At 36.1% G+C, this 25,646-nt stretch overlaps 1 protein-coding gene across 1 annotated transcript in view; it reads left to right on the plus strand.

Moving 5' to 3' along the window:
• Positions 1-4,386: 4,386 nt before the first annotated feature.
• Positions 4,387-25,646, plus strand: part of znf385a (zinc finger protein 385A) — a 103,292-nt gene continuing 82,032 nt past the window's right edge. Inside the window, 1 exon segment of the mRNA XM_051096342.1 lies at positions 4,387-4,855. Coding sequence (XP_050952299.1) covers positions 4,729-4,855 — 127 coding nt within the window. The 5' untranslated portion in view covers positions 4,387-4,728.

A 25,646-nucleotide genomic window follows, 5' to 3' on the forward strand; every position in this document is an offset into this window, starting at 1 on the left:
CTGTTTAATTGGTTGGGTGCTTTTGATTATTGATTGATAAATCGCTGACAGCTGTCAGGATAAACAAAAAAAGCAAAACATCGCTGTAAAACGAGATATTAAAACCAATTGTTACACATATAGATTATCAATGTTTGTTGCGTTGTATTATATGAATACACATTTCGCACAAAAATAACATTCACTGTCTGAGATTAGTTAAGTTTGTCACCCATTTGAATAAATAGCGTGATGTCTCCCTCTGCTGGACGAATATAAACACCCACGAATGGAAGGTTTCGTGTTTTAAAACCTTAATAATACTTAGGAATGTATAAAAGCATATACAAACTACTAACAAAATATTTGTGAATATCAAGAAAGTGAGTGTTGAAAACTGTATTAAATGTATAATATAGTAATATAAAATCATGGCGTTTTTCAGAGGGCCAAAAACTACAAATAAGTTTATTCACATCATATATGCTTCACACACACCTGTTGGGTTTATATGTTGATCACAACGTCAACATTTACTGGTATTACTTTACTATCCTTATGGGGACATTTGGTGCCCAAAACATTTGGAATATTAGGACCTTGCACATACATTTAAAAATATTATTAAAATAGTTTATAAATAATGAATGCATGTGTGTGTGCAGTCGTTATTTAAACAGTTGTTTAGGCCCTATGTATATGTGTGTATGTTCAGTATTTAAATATTTGTTTATTTATTTATATATTTAATTAATATTTTTATTTACACTACCAGTTTTAAGATTTTTAATGTTTTTCAACAGGCCAAAATACAGCAAAAACAGTAATATTGTGAAATATATTTACTATTTAAAGTAACTGTTTTCTATTAGAATTTATTTTAAAATATAATTCATTCCTGTGGTCAAGGCTAAATTACCAGCATAATTACTCCAGTCTTCAGAAATTGTAGAAATGAATACTTTTGTTTAGTAAGGATGCTTTAAATTGATCAAAAGTGATTATGAGGACATTTATAATGTTTCAGATAAATGCTGTTCTTTCTATTCATCAAAGAAACGTGAAAAATTCTAATGTTTTTAAAATCAGCAAATCTGAATATTTGAATGATTTCTGAAGGATCATGTGACTGGAGTAATGATGCTAAAAATTCAGCTGTGAAATCACAGAAATAAATTACATTTTAAAATATGTTCAAATAGAAAACAGTTATTTTAAATAGCAAAAATATTTCAAACTGTTTTTGCTGTACTTTGGATCAAATAAATGCAGGCTTGTAAGCAGAAGAGAGTTCTTTAAAAAACATTAAAAATCTTACTGTTCAAAAACTTTTGACTGGTAGTGTACATGGTGCTATTTTCTAGAAACAAAAACTGTGTTTTAAAATATTTCTGAATAAAATATTTTATGAGTGCTGTGTCATTGACTCCAACTCAATCACAAAATTTTGTAATCTCATAATATGCTATAAAACCACACAGTAAATGCTTTGGAATGAAGATCTCATGTCAAGCATAATCCTTAACAAGCCCTATAAAGATTCCTGTGTTATGTAGTTAACCGCTACAGGCTGCATACATACTTCTGCGGTAGAAATAGTAGATTACCTTGGGCTGTACATCATCAGCCATTTACTAGACACAGACTTGAGTCTAGAAGTCTCAGCAAGTTGTGTCCCTTCTAGCTTGGACCCGACCAATTACTGTAAGCCAATACATGCACCATAAAGTGAGATCATAGTGAGTGGCAGACAACATTAATGGTTTGTGGTGTGAGTGTTTGGAAGCTGTTTATGACCGGTGGGTATAGGGAGAGGCCCTGTTGCTGTCACCATGTTCTGTAACTGTATCTTACTGCGCCTGGCTGCTGAAATGTGCTTACCACTTCGAAAAAGCGGCCCCTCCACCCCTCTGTGCCCTTCATCTGATAGGAACTTCCCTGTGACTGTGGGTTTGTGCGTCACAAACAAATTCTGCTGTTAATATGATAATCTATCTGAAAGGCGAATGCGAGAATACTTAACTAGGATGGTCACATTAAGTCTAAAGGAGGTTTTTCTGTGAAATCATTAGTGAGATTTTGAGATTTTGAGAAGATTCGCGACTGCTTGTTCTCTCTTTTGTGGTGATAGTTTGTCACCTAATATTCGGGCTAGAGTTTCACATCAGACATGACATTTGCCGTGTTCATTTCAGGCGAGACCCCACACCGGAGCTGTCACTCATCTGCAGTCGGCCGCTCAGGACTCATCCCAGAAGTTAAAGCGGGAATACATCACCATCAGCTGTTGTATGGCCTCCATCTTTGTGTGTGGCTTGGACAAAGCCACAAAATAAATACTTCATCTAAGCCACACTCTAAATGGATCTGACTGGAATTACTTTGCATGGCTGAAATGTTTATTTTATTCATTGGTGTTTTCCTTTACTACACAGGACACTTGAGAACGGAAAGGAAAGTGGAAGGAGAGGAATCGGGACATGACCCAAAGCGGAACTGATCCCAGAACAGCTCCCAATATGTCACGTGCCACAGCTCCGACATGATTGGAATTTTCTTGATATCCTTCTCCAGTTGCACTATTTCCAAACTTCAGATGTAAAAGGCGGAAGATTGTGGTTCCATTTTTATTTATTTATTTATTGTTTATTTGAAGATAAATAAATATGAATTAAACAATATTTTATTATGATAATTCTAATAATTATTATATTTATGATTATTATATTTATTTGTTATCATAATTATTATATTTATCTCAGTATCAGTAGTAATCAGAATTATTGTTGTTTTTATTGAAAGTTAAATAAACAAATAATAAATAAATCATGTTTAATAATAATTATAGCAATACTTTTTTATTATCATAGTATCATTACTAAAAAGAATGATTGTTGTTGTTTTTATTGAAAACTAAATAAACAAATAATAAATAAATAATATTTAATAAGAATTATAGTAATACTTTTTTAAATTATCACAGTATCAACTATTAAGAATTATTGTTGTTGTTTTTATTGAAAGATAAATAAACAAATAATAAATAAATAATATTTAATGATAATTATAAAATACCTTTTTATTTATCACAATATCATTACTAAAATGAATGACTGTTGCTTTTATTAAAAAAATAAATAAACAAATAATAAATACATAATATTTAACAATAATTATAGTTATACATTTTTAAATTTATCACAGTATCAATAATAATAATTGTTGTTGTTGTTTTTTGTTTTTTATTGAAAGATATATAATTAATAATAAATAAATATTTTATAATAATTATAATAATACTTTTTTATTTATCACAATATCATATTGTAAAAAAGAATGATTGTTATTGTTTTATTGAAAGATAAATAAACAAATAATATTTAATAATAATGTTTTTAATAATAATATGTTTTTAAATTTATCACAATATCAATAATAATAAGAATGATTGTGGTTGTTGTTGTTTTTATTGAAAGATAAAAAAAACAAATGATAAATAAATTATTTAATAATAATTAGAATAATACCTTTTTAATTTATTACAGTATTAATAAAAAATATTGTTTTTTTACTAAAGATAAATAAACAAATAATAAATAAATAATATTGTATAATTATAATACTTACTTTATTTATCACAATAACAGTAGAGAGGGATTGTGTTTTTTTGTTGTTGTTTTTATTAAAAGATAAATAAACAAATAACAAACAAATATCACATATTAAGTCATAGTTACAATAATAACAATAATAATACTTATTATTATTATTATTAGTATTAGTATTATTATCATTAATTATTATTTATTCTTATTTTCATTTATATAATCTAATTTACAGAATTAAATGCTTCCATACAATCTTCTCATAAGACATCAGATTGACAAAATTTAGTCATAATTAAATCACTGTAAAGCTCTTGAGATGTATGTGTGCATATTTAAGTGTTCATATGTACAACCTCGAATTGAGTAGATATACTTTGCATGACTGAAATGTTCATATTATTTATTACATTTTCTTTTACTGATATCCTTCTTCAGTTGCAAAACTTTTTGCTCCACAAGCAAAAATAGCTCCAAGCAAAGCCAGAACAACAAAACACAATGAATTAATGTTTCTGAATGAATCGGTTGAGTAAGTGAACGATTCAGTGATTCACTAGGGAATAGCGTGCTGATATCTATTTCCATATCACATAAAGATATGGCGAAAGTAGTAGCAGTAGCATAGTGGTATAGAGCTCTCACGTAAAAATCATTTGTTATGCAATGACAAAGTTGTCCATATTATGAAATAAGACCTGAATGTTCAAGTTGGATTTCGTCACACCACTCCTAGGAAGGATTAAACCCAGTTACATCTTCCCAGCTATCAGGTATGCATCTCACATTCCCAAACCTATCTCCCTCTCCATCCAAGCTTCATTGACACTTGACTCTTTGCTCTCTCACTCTTTCTCACCCACTCCCTCCTTCTCCTCTTCGTTCTCCTCCTCTTCCCTTCCTCACACAGTTGTCCTTACTTATTAAGGTCCTGGTGTGATTATCTGCTGGAATCTCTTGCACTTGTCCTGTATTCTCAGTGTGGTGAGACTGAGAGTGGGATGGGCTAAAAGCGAGAAATGCGTGTCTCCGTGTGACTGTGTGATACTTTGTGCAGGAGACGCTCCCGTAACTTCATCAGGACTATTTTGGCTCCAAATATTCCTGGAGCCTCAAAGAAACGTGTCCGGACGCTCTGTTGTTCATGCCAGCAAAGGTTTCCACGGGGAGTTTGTGGTGTCAGGGTGCCAGTGGAAAGACCCTCGGAGGCAGAAAGAGGAGACGTGAGGACGGGAAACAGTCAGAGGAAGAGAGTTTAATGTGGGGTACAGGTAAGAACATCCACTAATATCTATTTCTGTTTGCAGTCTCAAGTGAACGCATACAAGCGCAAACTTTTTCCCTAGAGATCCTTTTTGCTGCATGAGCAGAAATGTGCAGCATTCATGTGTATATACTAACACACTAAGTCAGAATAACACTGAAGCAGGGTTAAAATTATTCATGTACCATGGCATTTACGATAGATATACATAGCATGCAAGACACAGATTAATAGTTTAGGAGATGTGATACATCTCATGGAGTTTCAACAGCATCTAGTCTTCCTAATTTAGTCATGTCAATGTTGTCATTAAACAGATTGTATTTCGTATGAAGAAGTGCATACTTGTCCTGGACCTGGTCCTCTGAATTGGCATTTTCTGTAGATGTATGCCTCCTCTTGTCTGTTCATCAGTAATAAGAAAGCTGACGTTCAACAGTTTCATCAGAGCATTCATTATTCTCACCAATAAATCTTAAATGAATTTAATCTGAGATGCAAACGCAAAAAGCAATAGATGTATTGTGTGTATGAGTGCACATGCCTTTAGGCTTTATGCTAATGTTTGTGTTTAATTGTATGTGCTAACAATTTCGGTAGAAATATTGCCCACAGCCATTAATGAACTATATTCTGTCAAAAAATGTCTGGAATGACCTTTGAAATGTAACTTTTCTCATTTGATTGTACTTTTTTACCAGTGTGACGGACATAGAAAGGAACTTGTCAAAGACCATTTAATTTTTTTTTTAACAACTTTTAATATCTGTATTTGGATGTAATATAAACAGGAGCTTAGCTTCAAAGGTCAGCCTATTTCTTTAGGACTGAGGCGATGTCCTTTCTTTGTGAATTTGAGAATTTTTATACTTTGCAGGAAACCTGTGATATTTTCCTATTTATGTTTACTGTTATTTATTAGTATTTTGCATATGTTTCCATCTGTTAGTAAACTGACTTGACAAAATGAGTCACTTCCATATGATTATCGAACAGGCTTCACAACGCATTTGACACAACTTTGTCATAAATCAGATTATTGTGAATCTCCTGAGACGAATATGTGCACACATAAGTGTGCATACGTGTAAGCGTCTATATGTACAAGCCTGGATATTTGCTGAGATAGATGGGTGTAGACATGGCATTAGGAGGCTCTCTGTCTTCTGCCAAAGGTGTGAAATTAGCATCTCTGTGTGAGAGAGAGTGACAGTCAACTTCGACATTCCCCTCATACGCAGAGCTGGAAAAGCACACAGGCTGTCCATTTGGAAATGTCTCATCCCTTCAACAGCTTTCTAGAAATCGTTCCTTCTTGTTGCACCGGAACCTAACTGATATGGATCCACTCTTGATCAATAGTCTAATTTTAGTGTGATCATCCACTGTCATGCAAACGGATACTCATATGCCGGGTGCTGGCTCTGTGCTTTTCAAGGGCATCGAAGCGGAACCGTGAAGGTCTCGCACATATTTAATGAATATCAAAATAAAACCCTTTAACCTTGCACTAGGCATGCATTATTTTCCATTTTTCAAACTAAATTAGATTTGATATATGTAGGAAACAGTGCTGACTACATAGAAAAGGTCAAATGAATGAATCGACATAATGTGATATACTATATTTTAAATGTCAGAACAACACCTTTATTAATATGCATTTTATTTCTGACTTATATAGCTGATGTTTTCCTCTTGCACTTTAGGTCTAGGTTATTTTTTATATGGTGGGCTGGACCCTGGACGTCCCTTTGACCTTTCAGCGCAGTCTCTAAATTCACCACCCGTCCGCCAGCACACACTGCTGTTGATATATACAGTGTGTTCTCAGAGCACATGGCACATAGGCTGCAGCTCCCTGAAGTCATGATCAGTTTAAGAGGAAGATAAGACAGGAAGGAAAATCTTAGAGATAGTCTGTGAAATTCATTCCCAATTGAGCTATCCCAGACGTGGCCTGTATGAAATCTGCATGAGCGACATGGTGAGACAAAACGATGACTGTGCTATTGGAGATTTTTGGTGCAGATTTGAGTCATTTAATACTTTAGAATGGTGATTTAAAGAATATACACCTTTATCCACCTTATTTTTCTGCTTCCAACAATTTTTAGCTGTACAAAACAGCATGTTTTGCTGCTTGATATTGCAAAAATGGTGTTTATTACCATATTATTTGGATGTATTACCTTAATTATGAACACAGTGGTTTGTAGTTCAAACTTGGTTATTTTTTCACTATTTACATCGGCCAATAAACTGGAAGTCTTGCACATTCACAGAAAACTGATTACTTCCACGTTGAAAAAAAAGGTGGATAAGAAAAACAAATATATATAATCATATAAATTATTTTGTGTTTTTGTATGCAAGAAATGCAGCTTGTTTTACTGCTTGTAATAATACTGAAAGGTAAAGCGTGAACTATCGGTGCCTCTAATGGCAGTAAATGGTACTGCAAGAATGGTTGAACAAGAAAGGAGTGTTTTCACAATGTGTCATCAAAGGACCATATTTGCGGCACTGAATGTAAACAGTGCCACTGAACTGAAAGAAACTTGCATATTTAGCTGATTACTGCTGCTGAAAATGGTCAATTATTGTCATGTTTTGGGCTGTACTAATCAGTCAGACCACGAAAAACATACTACAGAGTACTACAGGCTGCCAAAAGTTCTAACAAAAAAAAGGTACAAAAGGCTTTTGTGGTTGGCCAAACTGAACCAGGATTTCCAGGGCAAGAACCTTGACAACATTCATTTTTGTTCTTATTATTTCCGGTCAGGTAGGTAAATATTATGCTAATATCTTTAATTAATACTGCTGGCCTCCTACGTAACTTTACAACTTATTAATTCAAAATATTGCACCCTTCGTTCTTCTCTATATGATTAACCAGCTTCCACACGTTTTTCCTTTGTTTAGACAGCATAAATTAGCAGAACAACATATTTAGTAGGACATTAACAGTGCAGTCCATGCTGTTGTTTACATCTGAATATCGCCTATGTGGCCACACTTCCGGGTTACTGACCAAATTGTGACGTGCAAACCCTCTATTTGATGTGGATTTGAATCGGTCAAAAGCACAACCATATTGAAAAATGTTTCAGTTCATACAGTAAAAATACATACAGTAAAAATACATAGAGTTCATACAGTAAAAATTATATTACAGCTGAAAGTGCACCCACATTTACAGTTGTTTGGTGATTTTTTGCTGTAAAAATCGAGTCATTTTATTTTTGGTGTTTTACCCTTTTTTTTTATTATGATAGGATAGTGGAGAGCAGACAGGAAGTGAAGTGGGACAGAGAGAGGGAGCAGGATCGGGAAAGGTCTTCAGGCTTGGATTCGAACTCGGGACACCCATGGTGCAACAGCACTGTATGTTGGTGCACTTGCCCGCTAGGCTATCGGCAACATCAAAATCGTGTCATTTTAACTGGAAATTTAGCTGGAAGGCGACAGATTTCCCACACACCAAGTTCAAGCTGGTCACGTGAATTTACCATGTTAACCAACAAAAAGCTGCTTGGTTTGAAAATGACTTACACATAAAAAACAGAGATAAGAAAATAGTAGAAAATAGTGTTTCATTCCTTCTACACTGTAAAAAATAAAAAACATAATTTGTTGAGTCATCTTAAAATAATTTGTTACCCTGCTGCCTTAAAATTTTAAGTTCAGTCAACTAAAATAAGTTTATCCAACTTGAAATGTTAAGTTGTACTAAGTAACAACATAGATAGTTGTGTTTGCTAAACTTAAAAGATGGGTTACTAAGCTGCCTTAAAATTTAAGTTGATTCAACTCAAATATCTAAGTTGTCACTTAGCATAATTTAACATTTCAAGTTGAATAAACTTTTTTTGAGTTGACTGAACTTAAAATTTTAAGGCAGCCAGGTTACAAATTATTTTAAGTTGACTCAACAAATTGTTTTTTACAGTGTACAACATTTCAATTCAGTGTGTTGCTTGCCGTTTCTTTATATGTATTTATGAATAATAATTTCTGAGGAGAAAACTGTCACCTGTCCTACTCCAATTCTGTATATCTATACACAATTTTTTTCAGTGTACATTGCTAAATAATTGACTAGATCTTTGTGCTCATGAAATTTTTGTGCTGCTAAAAATGAATATTGAAGTTGATGATCATTTGATATGATGCTTTATACACTGACAGTTGCACTATTTATATACTGTACGTCCTTTTCCCCTCCAGAATTTCCGTTTGTTCTGTTCTTAGTGGCATGTTGAGAATTGATGATGATTGAGGATCTGTTAGTACACAGATTTTTACAACTGGGCTTCACCCTATCCCTAGATATACGGTATCTATGTCTGCTGAACTAGCCAACTCAGAGTCCAGATTTAATTTCTTGTGCTCTGGTCTCTCATTAAACACATTAAAAATAGAACCTTAATATTCCAATATATCCATGGGCCTCCAGCCAGACAGGGAAGCCTTCACAGTGTCCCTAAAGTGTTTTTGGCCCGGTCCCCCCAACACATGGAGCCTTTCCCTGCAGCTGGGCAGTAGTCTCAACACGGAAAGCTCTATTTCGTTCTCTGGCTCTTCATGTCTCTGCATCTTTGATCTGGTCTTGAGTGCTGTGTTTAATTTTGCATGCTAGGTCCAGGTTTGTTTGTGTCCCAGGTTTGTGTCCCTGCTTTGCCCTGTGGGAGGTGGCTTGGTGCTTGCGTGAGAGGCTTAGTTTTCAAGGCTGGGTTTGCAGTCTGGAGGCGGTCCAGGCTGCTGCGCTACAGAAGTGTGTACGTTTGGGGATGTGACTCCCCAAGGCTCTGTGTAAAAATAGCTCTCTAAATAAACCATAATTCTCTGTGTAATGGGTACTTTTAAGAGGGAGGATGGAATGTGACATAGCAGGTATGCTGAAATCCTCAAGGATAAATTCCTATTGTATATTCAAATGTCAGAGTTACATAAGCATCATATGACTGAAATGAAATGAATGAAAATATGGTAGATATATATCATGGGCTGAGGGTACATCTACCATATTTTCATGCAAAATAAAATGATGGAAGACGATTTATTTAAATTATTAATATATTAATCATTTTTATGCTGCTTTATGTTGTGTTTATGGATGATTCTTGTGTGTAATAGCAGTTCTGTACCTGCAGAGAGCAGCAGAACGCTTTTGCCTTTGCTGCAGGGGTTAAGCAGAGAGGAGCTTTATAACAATGGACTGTAGAGCAGGAGTCAAGGCCCTGTCCTCTGAGTGTGAGTGTGTCGCAGTGCAGGTTTATTCTGGCAGTGGGCATTTATGGTTGACTGCTGGCGAGTGGAGGTGTTCCAGCCTCTCTCTCACATACTCTCTTTCTCTGTGTCCTCCATATGGTTGCAGGGATATAGACAGATTATAGGGTTCACACAGCAGCACTTGACTTACACTCTGACTCTTGGCCTAGCTTGACCTCATATGGGCCTGTGTCTTAAGGTGACTGGATTTCGAATACATTTTGGCAACATTTCTAGTTAATGGATTGAAATGCATTAAAATGTTCAGTATGAATTTAAAAAATACAGAATTACAGTTTGTGCATTTTGGCCATGGTAAACATTTTAATGAACTGATATACTTTTTCAGAGTATAGTATTTTTTTTACGCACTTGATTTTTCGGTGACTCTGCAATTTGCATCATTAGGCATGTAGGGGGCGACACGTGGCTTTTTGTGTATTATGAATGTGTGATTTATTCATTTGTTCAAAAACACTTCATTCTAGAGTGAAATTCTTACTGTCTGAATTAGGAAAATATAGTACTACTCTTAGCAGCACGCTATTCCGAATCGACTCGAACCAATCAGTGAATCACTGAATCGTTCACTCACTCAACCGAATCGCTCCGTTTAGAAAGACTGAATCATTCGGCAACGCTAAGTTGTTTTAGCTTTAATTGGAAATATTTTCGTTTGTGGAGCAAAAACGGAAACCTCAACTGGAAAAACCTCACTAAAATGTAAGTTACTCAGTTTTAACTTTTTGTTTTTTGAAGTGAGGCATAAAAGTCGGTTAAGGTTATGACAGTTGTAGTCCTTGTTTGGGCGAAATGTCAAAACAGACTTCTGTTGATTCAGGATTACAGTGCTTCGTGTGATATTGCTTGAATATTTGAACTACTCTCTGTGTGTGGGACATTCATGTGCTGTCATCCCATAAATGTATTTTGCACATTAATATTGCAAGACGCCAATTATTTTGACTGTCAACTTCCGGTAGAACACCACACAGAGTTTTTGCTCAGCCCAAAGTTGTTAAAAGGATTTGAGAAGTTTGTTTTAAGTTTTGTTTGAGGTGGTTAAGTCTGTGAAATAGCTTACTTTTTTACTTTTAGACAGACAGAAATTATGATCCTTACTTATTCTTATTGGTTTATTATTATACAAGTTATGGATGTGACATATACAGTAGTCAAAATTTGAAGTGGATGAAAACCATTTATCAAAGTTGTCCTAAAACTAAATACCCATTCTTGTATTAGAACAATTATGATGAACTTTTTTCATCCACTTCAAATGTTGACTACTGTAAATGCTTAGAGAATGTTACCAATACTGATTTGTTTATATTTTAATAAACCCTTGTTAAAAGAGTCTAAACATAAGAAAAAAATCAGTATATGCACAGGTTTTCTATTTTAAAAAAGGGAAATAATCATGCATTGTAGGATTTCTGTGAATTAAAATGCAGAATCCAGATTCAATAATACCCAACAAACAGAGAAGCAATGACTCTTCACAGAACATATAATTGTTACTTTATTTTAATTTTGATGTGTCTATTTATGAGGAATTTGTACTGTTATGGATGTGACAAGCCTGAAAAAAAGCACTTACCAGATTATGGAAAATCTTGCACAAAAATAAATAAATAAATGCTTTAAAAACTTTAAGAGAGACCTCAATTGGGTATTTGAGCCATGGAATGTTAACATCTGTGCTATCAGTATAGTAAAAACCTTTGGTAAAAAAACCTTTTTTTCATAATAAGGTTAACATCTGCATGGAATTACCCTATTGTAAAATGTTTAAATAATTTATATATATATGAAACTGTTTAAGAAAATTAAAAAAGAATACATATATATACACACACACACACATTTATTTATTTATATATATTTTAGTAAAAAAAAGTGTGTTTTTCTTATTGTCAAAGATGCTTATGATGGTAATGTTTTTTCTCTCTCCTTTTGTGTTGTAGTGTAATTAATGACTCCTAGGTAGTGATGTGATTCTGTTCTGCCAGAGCAGAGCTGTCAAACACAAAAAGAGCTAATTGAGTAACAGTTCTGGGATGTGGAAATTACTGTAGGATGGCTTGTCATCTTCAGCTTTTTTCTTGACACTCTCATCTATCCATCCATCTCCTCACACCTGTTCTTTGATAGCCATTCTCCTCATGCTGTGACCGTACCCATCCTAGACTTCACACTCACATGCATGCACACGGAGCCAAGGGGTGCAAAAGGATCCCCATTCTTGGATTTCACCCTCTCATCATGACATCCATTAAAGTCCTGCTGGGTCCCAGTCCCAAGCGGGTAGACAGCACATTAGCGCTTGGACCATTGAGCTCAACAAGGCCCTGCTCTGAATTATTGATCCCAACACAACTAATGAGGAAACCCTATCCCATCTTTTGATGAGACACACACACACACACGGTCTGCATTGCCGTCCACACCCGGCACACCGTCCACCCAGCCGCCACTCGGTTTGCCAGAACTGGGCTGGCCCATTTAATCAACCTGTTTATCAGTACTTTGATGATCACAGGCTCAGATGGCCTCAGTGAAAAGAACAGGGCTGTGTTTCCCAAAAGAATCGTAAGCATATGTAGATCGTGGAAACCATTGCCACTAGGCTTACAATGTTTTTGGGAAATGCAGCCCAGGTTAGATGAGTGTGAATTTTTATGCTGGTCCAAACTGGTTTATTGACAAGTCAGTATCTGATGGTCATTTCTTCAGTTTACATTTAGATTACCGTTGGCACCATGTAATGATCAATTTAATATTAATAATTTAATAACACTGTTAAATGTAATCTTGAGCAAATCACATATCACACTTTTAGTGCTATGATGCATACATTCAGCATTAAAATGATTTCTATAATTTTTAATATGTGCTATAGTGCCAGCTATCAGTTATGAGCCATGACATTACAATTAGGCTATTATTATTGGCTTATCTTATTGGCCAACTCTAAAAATGCTATTGATTATGCTGGTTTTTGCTTGTTTGGTGCCATCATGATGTTGTTCACTGACCGACAGAGGCTTGTTTGGTTAAGCTAGTTAGGAAGTCTAGTTTAGAATCGAGTTTAATTCTATTGCAATTTAAATTTAAAGAGATAGTTCACTCAAAAAGGAAAATTCTGTTAATAATTACTCACCCTCGTGTCGTTCCAAACACGTAAGACCTTTGTCAATTTTTGGAACACAAATTAAGATATTTTTGATGAAATCCAAGGGCTTTTTAACCCTGTATAGACAGCAACACAACTACCACATTTAAGGCCCAGAAAAGTAAGGACATCAATAAAACAGACCATGTGATATCAGTGGTTCAACCGTAATTTAATGAAGCTACAAGAATACTTTCTGTTCACAAAGAACAAAAATAACAACTTTATTTAACAATTTCTTCTCTTCCGTGTCAGTCTTCGATGCATGTTCACAGTAGTACCATGACATTGTGTTGCTGACAATGCAGGGTCAGAAAGGTCTCAGATTTCATCAAAAAATATTTTAATTTGTGTTCCGAACATGAACGAAGATCTTACAGGTTTGCAATGAACTTCGGGTGAGTAATTAATCACAGAATTTTATATTATAGGGTGAACTATCCCTTTAAGGAATTCCAATTAATATAGTTTTTAATTGGAAAGGGAAAGTTTGTCAGAACAAACATTGACTGTTGGCATGATAACCTTGTTTTGAAATTTGAAGAAAAATTTATAGGTCTTATAAGAACACTTCATTTCCTAGAATGCCTTTCCAGAAAATAAATTCCACATCCTGTCATCCCAATTTAAATTTCATTCGATTTTCTTGTGGAGTGTCGCCAGTTCAATCCAAATTCACATTTAGAATTTGAAATGCTGCCAGTTCTTAAATTCTAAATTTAACCCTGGTATGGACTCCAGTATACCAGCATCCAAAGCCAATCATACCCTCAACAGGAGTGTGCTTTGCATCCACCGTTGACGAACTGGGATTCACAACCTTCCTCTTGACCTTTACAAAGCGAATGTTTAAGCAAAGCTCCAATAATGAGCAGTTAATCAGTAAAGATCAGTATAAAGACCTCACCTGTATCAGTGTGTTTACCCATTGGTATATCAGGGCACACACATGAGTCCATCTTCATTATGAGCTGTTTGCTCAGGTGCTGGTGGTAATAGTGTGTATGAGCGCCCTCCAGGATCAGATGACGGCGTGTGTGCGAGTGTGCGTGTAATGCACCTGTAGTTTTATTATAATGGAGCTTATACATCCAGTTTCCCCCACCCTCCTTTATTTTCTGTCTCCGTCTCTGTGCGGTGCACTATCAAGAGTCTCAGCCAGCCTCCTTAGTATTCACATCCCCACTCGCTGACTTACTGCACAAGCCAGAGACAACAGAGGCGAGAGAGAGGGAGAGCGAGAGAGGAGGGAAAAGAAACAAACAGGAAGACAAAATAAAAGATCGCAAATTTTTCTAGCTGCTGGCTCAAGCGTGCATAGTGTGTGTGCTTTAGAGAATTCATTTTTGATGCCTTCTTTCTTCTCTAGCCTTTTTTTAAATGCTCGATTCACCCCTGCAGCATCGGAAAGCCTGCCATAAGCTCGGCTGTCGTCTGAGGCGAGCCGAATCGCTTATATACCGAAGATGTTCAATTTTGAATTCTTTATGAGGTGCATTTCAACCCGACAATGACACGTTTTGAAATTGGCCCAGTTGTGCAATATATAAGACTGCGGCTTGTGTCGCTCTCTCTCATTGTTAGTTTCTCTGTCTCTCTTATTCTCCCTTCCAGTCTTTTCTCCATGTCACTCCATGTCTCCTCATCCCTCTGTCAGTTTGAATTTAGTTTAATCTCCCCCTCCTCCTCCTGATTCCTTCGCTCTGTCGCTCTCCGTTTCATCTCTTCCGAACGCTCCGCCTCTTTTCTCATATCTTCGCAAACTATTGAGTAACAAATATTTTCTGCAACAGAAAGACTAAAGGAGAGCCTCAGGGAGATGCAGAGAGGACGTTAATTTCCTTGCAAGTTCACCGTCACAGGGTTGCAAAGGGGGGCAAGGAGTGACCACCACCATCGCGACTGCCATAAACAGACCGATTATGAGAGTGAAAGAGATGGAGGGAAAAATTGAGAGAGAAAGAGAGAGAGTGTGGCAGTGCTTCCATGCTTTCCACTCTGCAGGATGACAAGCGGCTGCTGCTTCTCCAATTGGTTGGGACTGCCACCAATCAGAGCGCAGACAGGGAAGGTGCCTTTAGGTTATACCCAACCCCAAAAACAAGAAGCGGGGAGAGAGAGAGGTAGAGAGAGAGAAAAAAGAGAGAGAGCGCGCAGCGCAGACACCGGCTTGACTGTGCTACTGAAGCATTTCTTCATGGTATCTGAGAAATGTTCCTGTTGAGGGGAAACTGTTCATCTTCTGTCTGCCGTAGAGAAGCACGGTGCATCCCAGTGCACCTACAGGGATTTCGGCTCATTCACTGACCAGGGTGTTCTGGCATTTCTGACCCCCCCCAACCCCCGTTTCAGGACCCTCCCCCACGTTGCCCTCTGACTCACCTGAGAGAAGACGGCAGAAGACCTACAGATCCCTCCCCTCAGAATCCGCTCGTTCACCTGGAGAGAGAGGACATACCAGATACAGGATGGACAACAGCTATGCTCACTCTCACGCTGCGCTGGCTGCTTGACTCACTTCTGGTTCGGAAGAGAGACGCAGAGAGGAGCGCGGAGAAGAACTTGTGCTCCCCTGGATTAGAATACGAGGAGAGCTGGACCTGATCGCTGGAGCGAGGCTTTTAGGATGATCTTGGGTAAGTTCTCCTTTGGTTCTTCTTCAGAGCTTTGTGTTAAGTGCTGCGGCACTTCAATCGAAATGGGAAACATCAACTCTTTGATTGAGCTTCTAGCTCATAACTTCCTTCATGCCATTCTTTTCAACTTGTGTGGACCTGATTGTGCATGTATTGAATCATATGGGTTTCTTCAAGATAAATTCGGGCTGACGCTGAAGGTCACAGTTGTAGCAGCGGGTGTTCAGCTGTACAAGCTGTTTCACCCTTGGTCAGTCTCCCCGCTGTCCATTCTCAGAGGGATTTTGACTCTTAAAAATGAAAACAGAAAGGTTTAAGATTTAAAGGAACTAAACAAACCACTTCCCAAGTTGAACTTCCGTAGTTTTACTTTATGGCAGGTTAGGACAGGATAAAATGACCAGGTGTATCTTGTTTTTTTTTTGAATATGTTAATTTGTTGGCTTATGCCATTGTATTTTTTTGTGCAAATCTTTGTTTTTGTGCTGTTAGGATGCACCGCTATAAGGATTCTGGCCAGTACTGATATGTTGATAATTATTTTAATGTTATGGGTTATAATAATAAATGACTATTATTTATTTTTGAAATTGAGATTTATACATCATCTGAAAGCTGATAAATAAATTTTCTATTGATGTATGATTTGTTAGGAAAGGACAATATTTGGCCGAGATACATCTATTTGAAAATCTGGAATTTGAGGGTGCAAAAAAATCAAAATTTTGAGAAAATCACATTTAAAGTCCAAATGAAGTTCTTAGCAATGCATATTACTAATTAAAAATTACGTTTTGATATATTTACGGTGGGAAATTTACAAAATATCTTCATGGAACATGATCTTTACTTAATATCCTAATGATTTTTGGCATAAAAGAAAAACCTATCATTTTGACCCATACAATGTATTTTTTAGCATTTGCTACAAATATACCTGTGCTACTTAAGACTTAATTTAATGATTTAAAAAAAAAAATCAAATTAATTTGCTGCAAATAAGTTTAGGCATTACAACATCATATTATTTTGGAAATTTACTGAATCTTACAATACATTTAATGATGTTTATTGTTGTTGTTAAAGACTAACTTAAAATGTGTGGTAGATGATGCCAAAGGTACTCTAAATGTAAAAATAAACAAAATGAGCTTGCATAATTATCTAAAATCCAAAAGAATCTCTAACATTTGCAGAAAACCGATATGGTGCCGATTATCCTGTGCATTTATACATTTGCAAGCCTTAAATCTTCCTCAGGAATTTATAATCATACATATCATGAGCTTTGATTTCACTTCTGGAATTAAACCTATAAACAACCTCGACAGTTTATTAATGTTGAGCATGAGCAGTTTTTACAGTCTTTTGGGTGCTTCTGGAGAGTTCCTCCATTGCTCTAGGCTGTAGATATGCGTGTGTGTGTGTATGGAGACTAGAGGCTGCAGCATCTGAGCCAGCTCATATTCCTGCAGGGGTTGTGTGAATATAGCCTCTGCACTCTATTGCTACAACACTATCATGTCGGACAGTTGTGGCTTAGCTCTAGGTCTTTGATAATGGGTCTTTTTTTTTTAGTGTACCTGTAACATACCTGTGTGTTGTCGTGCTATGAAAGTGTTGGTGTGAGTGTTTGTTTGCTCTGTGAGGGAACACCAGTTGAGGCCACATTGTTTAACGCATGCCTGGGCTAATTTAACAGCCGGGCTGCTACACTTCTCGCCGGCATTTTCCTCAGGGCATGTTTTCCAGGGAGCCAAGCATAATGATTATAGGGCTTGTAATGTGTGATCTGTCTGCTCTATATATGTGTGTGTGTGTGTGCATATGCCATTATTACGACAGACAGAAGGGATTTATAGTTGCAGTATATGGTTGTGCACCACAATCAGCATCAAGTTTGCTAAATATATGTCTTTACCATCTCTTTGATGCAGAATACGCTGACTTGGGAATTAACCTCAGTAAAGGAGGCTTGTATTTCCAAAATGTTCTGTTAAAGTTAAACAAGATAATTTACAAAAAAGTGTGCATTCTCTTATAGATTCTTTTTTTATAGACTTTCTTTGCTGAAAATATTGTCATCACTTACTCATCTTCATGTTGTTCCAAACCTATTTGATTTTTCTTTTTTTTTGGTGAACACAAAAAATATTTGCAGCTTGTGTAGCTTGAACATTCTGCTAAACTTCACTTTTTGTCTTGCACATTAACAAAAAACTATTGTTTTTTAAGTCATGTTTGGAATGACATGACTGAACAAATTATTTAATATTAGAAAAATAAATTTAATTTTAATTATTAATTTTAATTATTTTATCAAATTATTATGTATTATTTAATCTTAAGAATTTTTCTAACACTTTTCCAAGGTGCTTTCCACCTTTAAAAAATGCATTTTATTTATTTTGTGTGTGAGGGGTTGCAGAATTGTGATGGAGTGCTTGAATTTGGTCTGGTTTAACAAACAGACAAGCACAGACGTGCTGCTCCGTTCCAATCAAAAGAGGCAGGAATGATGTTTGTGACTGCAGAGATGGGCTAATGGCTTCATTAACCCATCTGATTACAGCTGCGTCTATCCAATCTAATCAGTCACGTCTGACAACGAATGTATTCAAGTAGGCTGACAGAGGAATGTTTTCAAGCACTCCGTCAGCATCTGTGTGTTCATTACCACATTTCTGTTTATTTACCTTTTTTTTAAATAAGGTTCAGACTATTAATAAATAAATACTTGAATTTTATTTGCACAAAATGTGCTTGGTGCTGCTATGACCCCTAATGTTTAAGGACACATCTGCATATGATGTAAAAATGGAAGCATTTAAAGCTAAATTATACTCTTTTAGCTTTTAATATATTTATTTGTTGTTGTTTTAATGTACATTGCTCGTATTTTGAACAAAGACGTTTTGTCATTGTGGTGACCTTTAAATTGCAGATGTACTCAGGACGCCACGTCTCAGCACTGTTTTACACTCCAGTAAACAAAAACGATGTCACGCACTTTGGTGGACGACACACTACATTATACGAGCTGTAGTGTGATGCAAAACAATCCTTTTATGAACTTCCTTTTTCGAGCAGTGTGTGTGTGTGATGACTCATTTACCGTCCTTATCTAAATATACTCTAAATGACCTTGACCAGATCCCCTTCCTCCTTTTTATTCTGCACCTGCTTTTAGCCCTTTAAAGGCCTATTCACATTAAAAATGATTACTGTATTAGCATCCAAACCAATACATAATAACGTTCTGTTTATTATAACCGAACACTGCAGTTATGTCATCTGGCACTTTAAATTTTAAGCTTGGATGGATTCTGATTGGCTCTCTGGGTTTTTATTGTAAATGAGCGTACATCTCACATGTTTTCATGTGTGTGTGTGTTTGAAAAGTGAGCAGGTTGTGGCATTTGTTCCCAGTGGTGGTGAAGGCACAGATGACTCTGATAATTGGACATAAATGTTCTGCAGTGTATACAACGGAGATCCGCTGAACCCCACAAGGCAGATTATACACTGCCATAAATGCACACATGCAGACACACATTGACTCTCTGGAGTCATGGCACGCAGCCTGGTCCCCAGTGTTTTTCATCGGCAGGACTGAGACAAAAAGAGGGGTTGGCTGCTGAAGGAGAGGTGAGTAACCCGAGCAGCAGCACAGCGATGTGCATTCACTGCCGCCTGCCCTGTGTGGAGTTTCCATTGTGGCCAGTCAGTCAGAACGTCCCCCCCTTTCCTCCATGCACACCTGCACACCTGCCTGAGCTCACACACAGATAAGTAAAGCTCTCAGAGCCAGTTCGTTTAAAGGAATAGTGGCCAAAAATGAAAGTTTGATCATTATTTACTTCATGAGTGTGTTTATGTCACTTGTGCTCTATATTTATCTGGAGGTGTACAGTAGCTTTACATGTACATGTAGGCGTTTGGCAGATGCTTATCCAAAGCATTCAAGCTATGCACTTTCAGTTCTTGCATTTCCTTGAAATCAAACCCATAACATTGGGGTTGCAAGCACCAGGCTGTGTTGCATGAGCTTCAGGAATGTAGTGTAAGGAAAAGGCAGAAATAAAGTCATTATTTACAGAAAATCATCTTCCCTGCCACAGCTTTCAGTTATTTTATGTTTGCTCAGCTGTCTGACACAAACAGTTGTGAGACAGATTTATTATTTAGCACCATTTGCTGGGTTGCATCCACATTTTTATGTGAATTTGGGGGGGGGGATATGCTGAATGTTCAAGGAATTTCCAAAATGCTTGTAAAAACTTACAATTCTGGTTTGCACCAGTGTTCCCATGATTTTGGTATCTTATTTTGGAAATTAAAACTTACATTTCTGGTTTGCACAAATTTTCAGATTAATGGTGATTTGGTATCTTAAATTTGGAAATTAAAACTTACATTTCTGGTTTGCACTAATTTTCCCCTTAATGCTAATTTGGTATCTTGAATTTGTAACTTAAAAATTTCATTTCTGGTTTGCACCAATATTCCCATTAATGGTGAAATGGTACCTTGAATTTGGAAATTAAAACTTACATTTCTGGTTTGCACAAATTTCCCATTAATGGTGATTTGGTATCTTAAATTTGGAAATTAAAACTTACATTTCTGGTGTGCACAAATTTTCCCATTAATGGTGAAATGGTACCTTGAATTTGGAAATTAAAACTTACATTTCTGGTTTGCACCAATGTTCCCATTAATGGTGCAGTGTACCTTGAATTTGGAAATTAAAACTTACATTTCTGGTTTGCACCAATTTACCAATTATCTGCATTTTTTATAGCATTTTTATAATTAATTTATAGTTAACACCAACATGATATATAATATCTGCGCCGATAATCGGCCAGACAATTATTAAGCATTTTTGTAGCATTTTATAGTTCAAAACTGATTTGCCAATAAAATAATTTAAAAGCATTTAAAGAAAGTTTTTTTTTTTAGAGCCCTTGCTATTCTTAGTTTTGACATAAATTTTCATCTTTACTCCCAGACATATATATCGGTTCAGTATATTGGTTATTGGTCAACTTAATCTGCATCGGCCCTGAAAAACACATTGGTCGACCCCCAATCCCTTTAACCCCAATGTTTCTGCTCGCTACAGACATTGCACAAAGAAGAACTGAGAATACTTCTCTGCATTTACACATGCCGTCCCTTATTTGTTTCCCTTGGAGGGATCCGTTATGTTTTGTGACATTTAGGCACAGTGCCCAGGGTCGTCTGATGTGTTGGCTTGTCTCTCTGTCTGTCTGCATCTCTGACTTTCATGTTCATTGCAAGCACATCTGTCTTTATGATATGGCGTCCTCTCACGCTTCCTGTCTACCTGGTTATCTGTCATACGTCCCCTCCCCCCTCACCTCCTGTTTTCCGGCCCTCTCTCCTCCTCTCTTTTGCTGCGGTCAACCTTAACACTCACCTGTCCCTTGAGGTTGTGAAACAAAAAATGTGTTTGTTTGAGAAGCTCAGCATTTTTCCTTTTTTCCATCTCCTCTGCATGGCTAGAAGAGAATGACACAGCAATTATGAGATCTGTCCCCTGAAGTGCAGTCCAAATGCTGGATATTATAGCCTAATTTAATCTAGACTCTTGCCCTTCATTTATAAATGTGTACTTTACTTAAGCATGATGTACTACAGTGTAGAATAGACTAGTGTAATTGGTTGTTGCGTTTGGAGCAACATGGCTTCTGGCTAAAAAGTTTAGCTGGTTAATAGCGTATTTTTACAGACCAATCTGCAAGACCAACCACAAAATGCTGTGTTCTAGGGTGGTCTTTTTAGCCAGATGTTCAGAGTTTGGCAGGTTTGATGTTTAGAGAGTTTGTTCCTGCTGGACAACATTACTACATCATTATTGGGCAAATTTTATTGGACAAAAAGCATGTTTCTCCACTGAAAGTACTTGTTTATTCCAATATAATATACAGGTGAAGTCAAAAGTTTACATGCACCTTACAGAATCTGACCCTGTTCAAAAGTTTACATACGCTTGATTCTTAATAGTGTTGTTACCCGAATGATCCACAGCTGTGTTTTTTTTTTGTTTAGTGATAGTTGTTCATGAGTTCCTTGTTTGTCCTAAACAGGTAAACTGCCTGCTGTTCTTCATAAAAATTCTTCAGGTCCCACAAATTCTTTGGTTTTTCAGCATTTTTGTGTATTTGAACCCTTTCCATCAATGACTGCATGATTTTTAGATCCATCTTTTAAAACTGAAGACAACTGAGGGATTCATATGCAACTATTACAGAAGGTTCAAATGCTCACTGATGCCTTAGAAAGAAAAACGATGCATTAAGAGTCAGGGGTGAAAACTTTTAGAATTTGAAGATCAGGGTAAATTTAACTTATTTTGTCTTCTCGGGAACATGTGGGTATCTTTTGTAGCTTCTGAAGGGCAGTACTAAATGGACAAAAATATGATATTTAAGCAAAACAAGAAAAATGTACACATTTTCATTGTGTTCAAAAGTTTACACCCCTGGCTCTTAATACATCGTTTTTCCTTCTGAAGCATCAGTGAGTGTTTGAACCTTCTGTAATAGTTGCATATGAGTCCCTCAGTTGTCCTCAGTGTGAAAATATAGATCTCAAAATCATACAGTTATTGTTGAAAACAAACAAAAAAACAGCTGTGTAACAACACAGTATTAAGAATCAAGTGTATATAAACTTTTGAACAGGGTCATTTTTATAAATTCAACTTTCATTTTCTTTTATGGACTATATGTTAAACATCTTTTATGTGAAATATCTTATTCAGGTCAGTACTAAATAAAAAATAACATGCATTTTCTATGATCCTTTTTTATGTGGGTAAAATAATTAACATTTCGCAAGTTCTGCAAGGTGTATGTAAACTTTTGACTTCAACAGTACAATTTTAATATAATAATTAATTAATAATTTCACTTTTGACATCACAGCACATGCATCTTTAGAGCACTCTGGCCATATTTGTATTTGTAGACTATGATATTTTTCATGTTTTGACTGCATGGATGTTGTGCTAAGTGTGCTAAGGGATTTTTTGCAGATCATTTTTAACTTATCACTTCCACAGGCTTTTGTGGCAGTTTCAGAACCTGTTAAAGCATAAGTGTGTAATGCTAAACGTGCAGTGTTTGTCACACCTATGTTGTTCACTTTGGAGAAACTCGAACTGTTCTTTCCATGCTGTTTTTCCCCCTCCTCGCACAGATACTCTTCAGTTTGATTTTATGTGCAGTTTCACACCCATTAAAGCTAAACACCTGCTAGTGGTTTGGCTGTGCAACTGCTGGTTAGCCACTGCACATTCACTTCCCGTTTTATAACCTAATCAAACCTGATGTTAGCGTTCTTTGCGAATGTTTTTGTTTTTGTGTCAGCTGGCGAGATTTCACTCCGCAAAACCATAAAGAAAAAACAATATCTGACAGAACGAGCCAGGAAACTTTTGAAGAAATGGGGGAATGACATAATAAATTAGCCACAAGGAGGGAAATCATTACTCACTAAAACAGCACGTATGTATTTTTCTCCTAGACAGGTCTGCTGCGTGCATCGTAGGAGGTCAGTTTATTTTTTTCCGCCAAATGGCAGGTTAACTGCCCTTGAGCTTCACACGACGTGAGCGCAGCTTACATCTCCGTCCACCTCCCCCTTCTCCTCATCAAACGCAGCCATCACTCTTAGCCGGACATACAGACTGGCTGGGTGCTAGAAGACTGTCAATAGTGGGTGTAACGGACACTAATGAATTGCCTATAACAAGAGCTCTGGGAGGCGGAAATGCATTACTGGCTGTGTGAGGCCCAGCAGACTGAATGAAATGGTCCCAACTGTATCTTCATCCACACACACACACGCATTGCACCTCATTCCTGGCTCGAATACATACTCTAATGGTTTAAGCATAGTGTGTGCTAGTGCCAGGTGTCCAATAGAGCTGCTCTTTAAAGCACACGGCCAACCCTCTGTGGGATCCTGTAACACGGTGTGCTTTCTAACAAAATGCGCTCTTGGTATCTGTGTTTGCTGTGATGTACATGGTTGACTAGATCCTGGCTTTGTTACAGAGGCTTCTTGTTTGCTTTACGGTTTATTTTGTTGTATAGACAGGACTCAGAGAGCAAACAAATCATAAAAGCCTGAATATACAATACCAACGATGGGGTCATCCTTTGAATAAGGCAGTTTATGAAATACGCCAACCAGAGCGGATGATAAATACATACATCCGTCCACAAACAGCACACATTTATCAATAGTTTGAGTGCAAATCCCTGACAAATTGGACGGCTCGATGAATTATGAAGCTTATATCTTCTGGTTTTTGAGGGAGGGAGAAGTGCGTCTGTGTCTGTGTGTGTGTGGAGAGAAAATACAGTGTTTGCCATTCAAGCAAAAATGTTTATAGCTGGTATTACATTGTTTCCCACTGTTGTTAAGGTTTCGAAAAAGAGAAACAAAATCAATTCTCCTTGAAATTCTGGAAGGTCGATGCTTGGGAGCGTGGAGGGGGAAATGAGGGAGGGTTGGAGATGTGATAGCTTGCAGCAGAGAGGGAGAAATCTCTCCTCCAAGCCTACTGACAAGACTATTGAGTCTTTTAATACCCTCTCTGCATGGGTTCATGCATGGAAACTGAAGCACTTTTTGTAAGTCACTCTGAATAAACGTGTCTCGCTATATGCCTTTAGGATAGTTCACCCAAAAATGACACTCCTGTCAGGCTGTATTTACTCTCTTTTCAATTGATACATGTGTGATGTGAGTTTTTTTTTTCTTCTTTCCCCTGTGGAGCATAAAAGAAGCAAAATGTCCAGGAAAATCTTGCCTTTTGTCCTATAAAAATAGGAATTTTATCAGAATTGTTTTTTAAATGCTACATTTAAAATGAATTTAAAAAAAATTAAAATGCTACATTTTAAAATTTTAGATGCTACATTTAAAAAAAAAAAAAAAAACATTTAAAAACTAACCATAGCAAATAGAAAAAAAAATAGCAAATAAAAAAGACCATTTTAATGTAATTTAATTTAATGTAATTTCTAAAATTAAAAAGGAAATTTATGGAGAAAATGAAGTATTATATTATATTATATTATGTTATATTATATTATATTATTATGTTATTGTATTATTGTTATTGTTGTACAAAGGTATAAATATATAAAGGTTGAAAACATGAATCACCTTAATTTATGGGTAAAGGGCACTACCACAATTTTTAATATATATAATTTTTTTTTTTTTTTTGAAATGTTACTATTTGAATGGATTTTAATTAAAAAACATACAGTTTCTTATTTTGTCATTAATTCTGTCTATTGCAGTTGCATTTTATGTTGGATTTTATGTTGTTTATAAAATGTTTAAGGCATTTAGTTAGTGTCAGCCTGCTGTTTTTGTGGATCTTTGTTTATGTAGATAAATTATGTCGTTTATGTAGATCATCATCTTTTTTTTAACAATTTAGGATTTAATGGCATACAGTTTTGTAAAGTAAAATACACACTACCAGTCAAAAGTTTTTGGACAGTAAGATTTTTAATGTTTTTTTTAAAGAAGTTTCTTCTGCTCACCAAGCCTGCATTTATTTTATCCAAAGTACAGCAAAAACAGTAAAATTTTGACATATTTTTACTATTTAAAATAACTGTTTTCTATTTAAATGTATATTTTAAAATGTAATT

The sequence above is a fragment of the Labeo rohita genome, chromosome 23 (genome assembly GCF_022985175.1).
Source record: "Labeo rohita strain BAU-BD-2019 chromosome 23, IGBB_LRoh.1.0, whole genome shotgun sequence".
Lineage (NCBI taxonomy): Eukaryota > Metazoa > Chordata > Actinopteri > Cypriniformes > Cyprinidae > Labeo > Labeo rohita.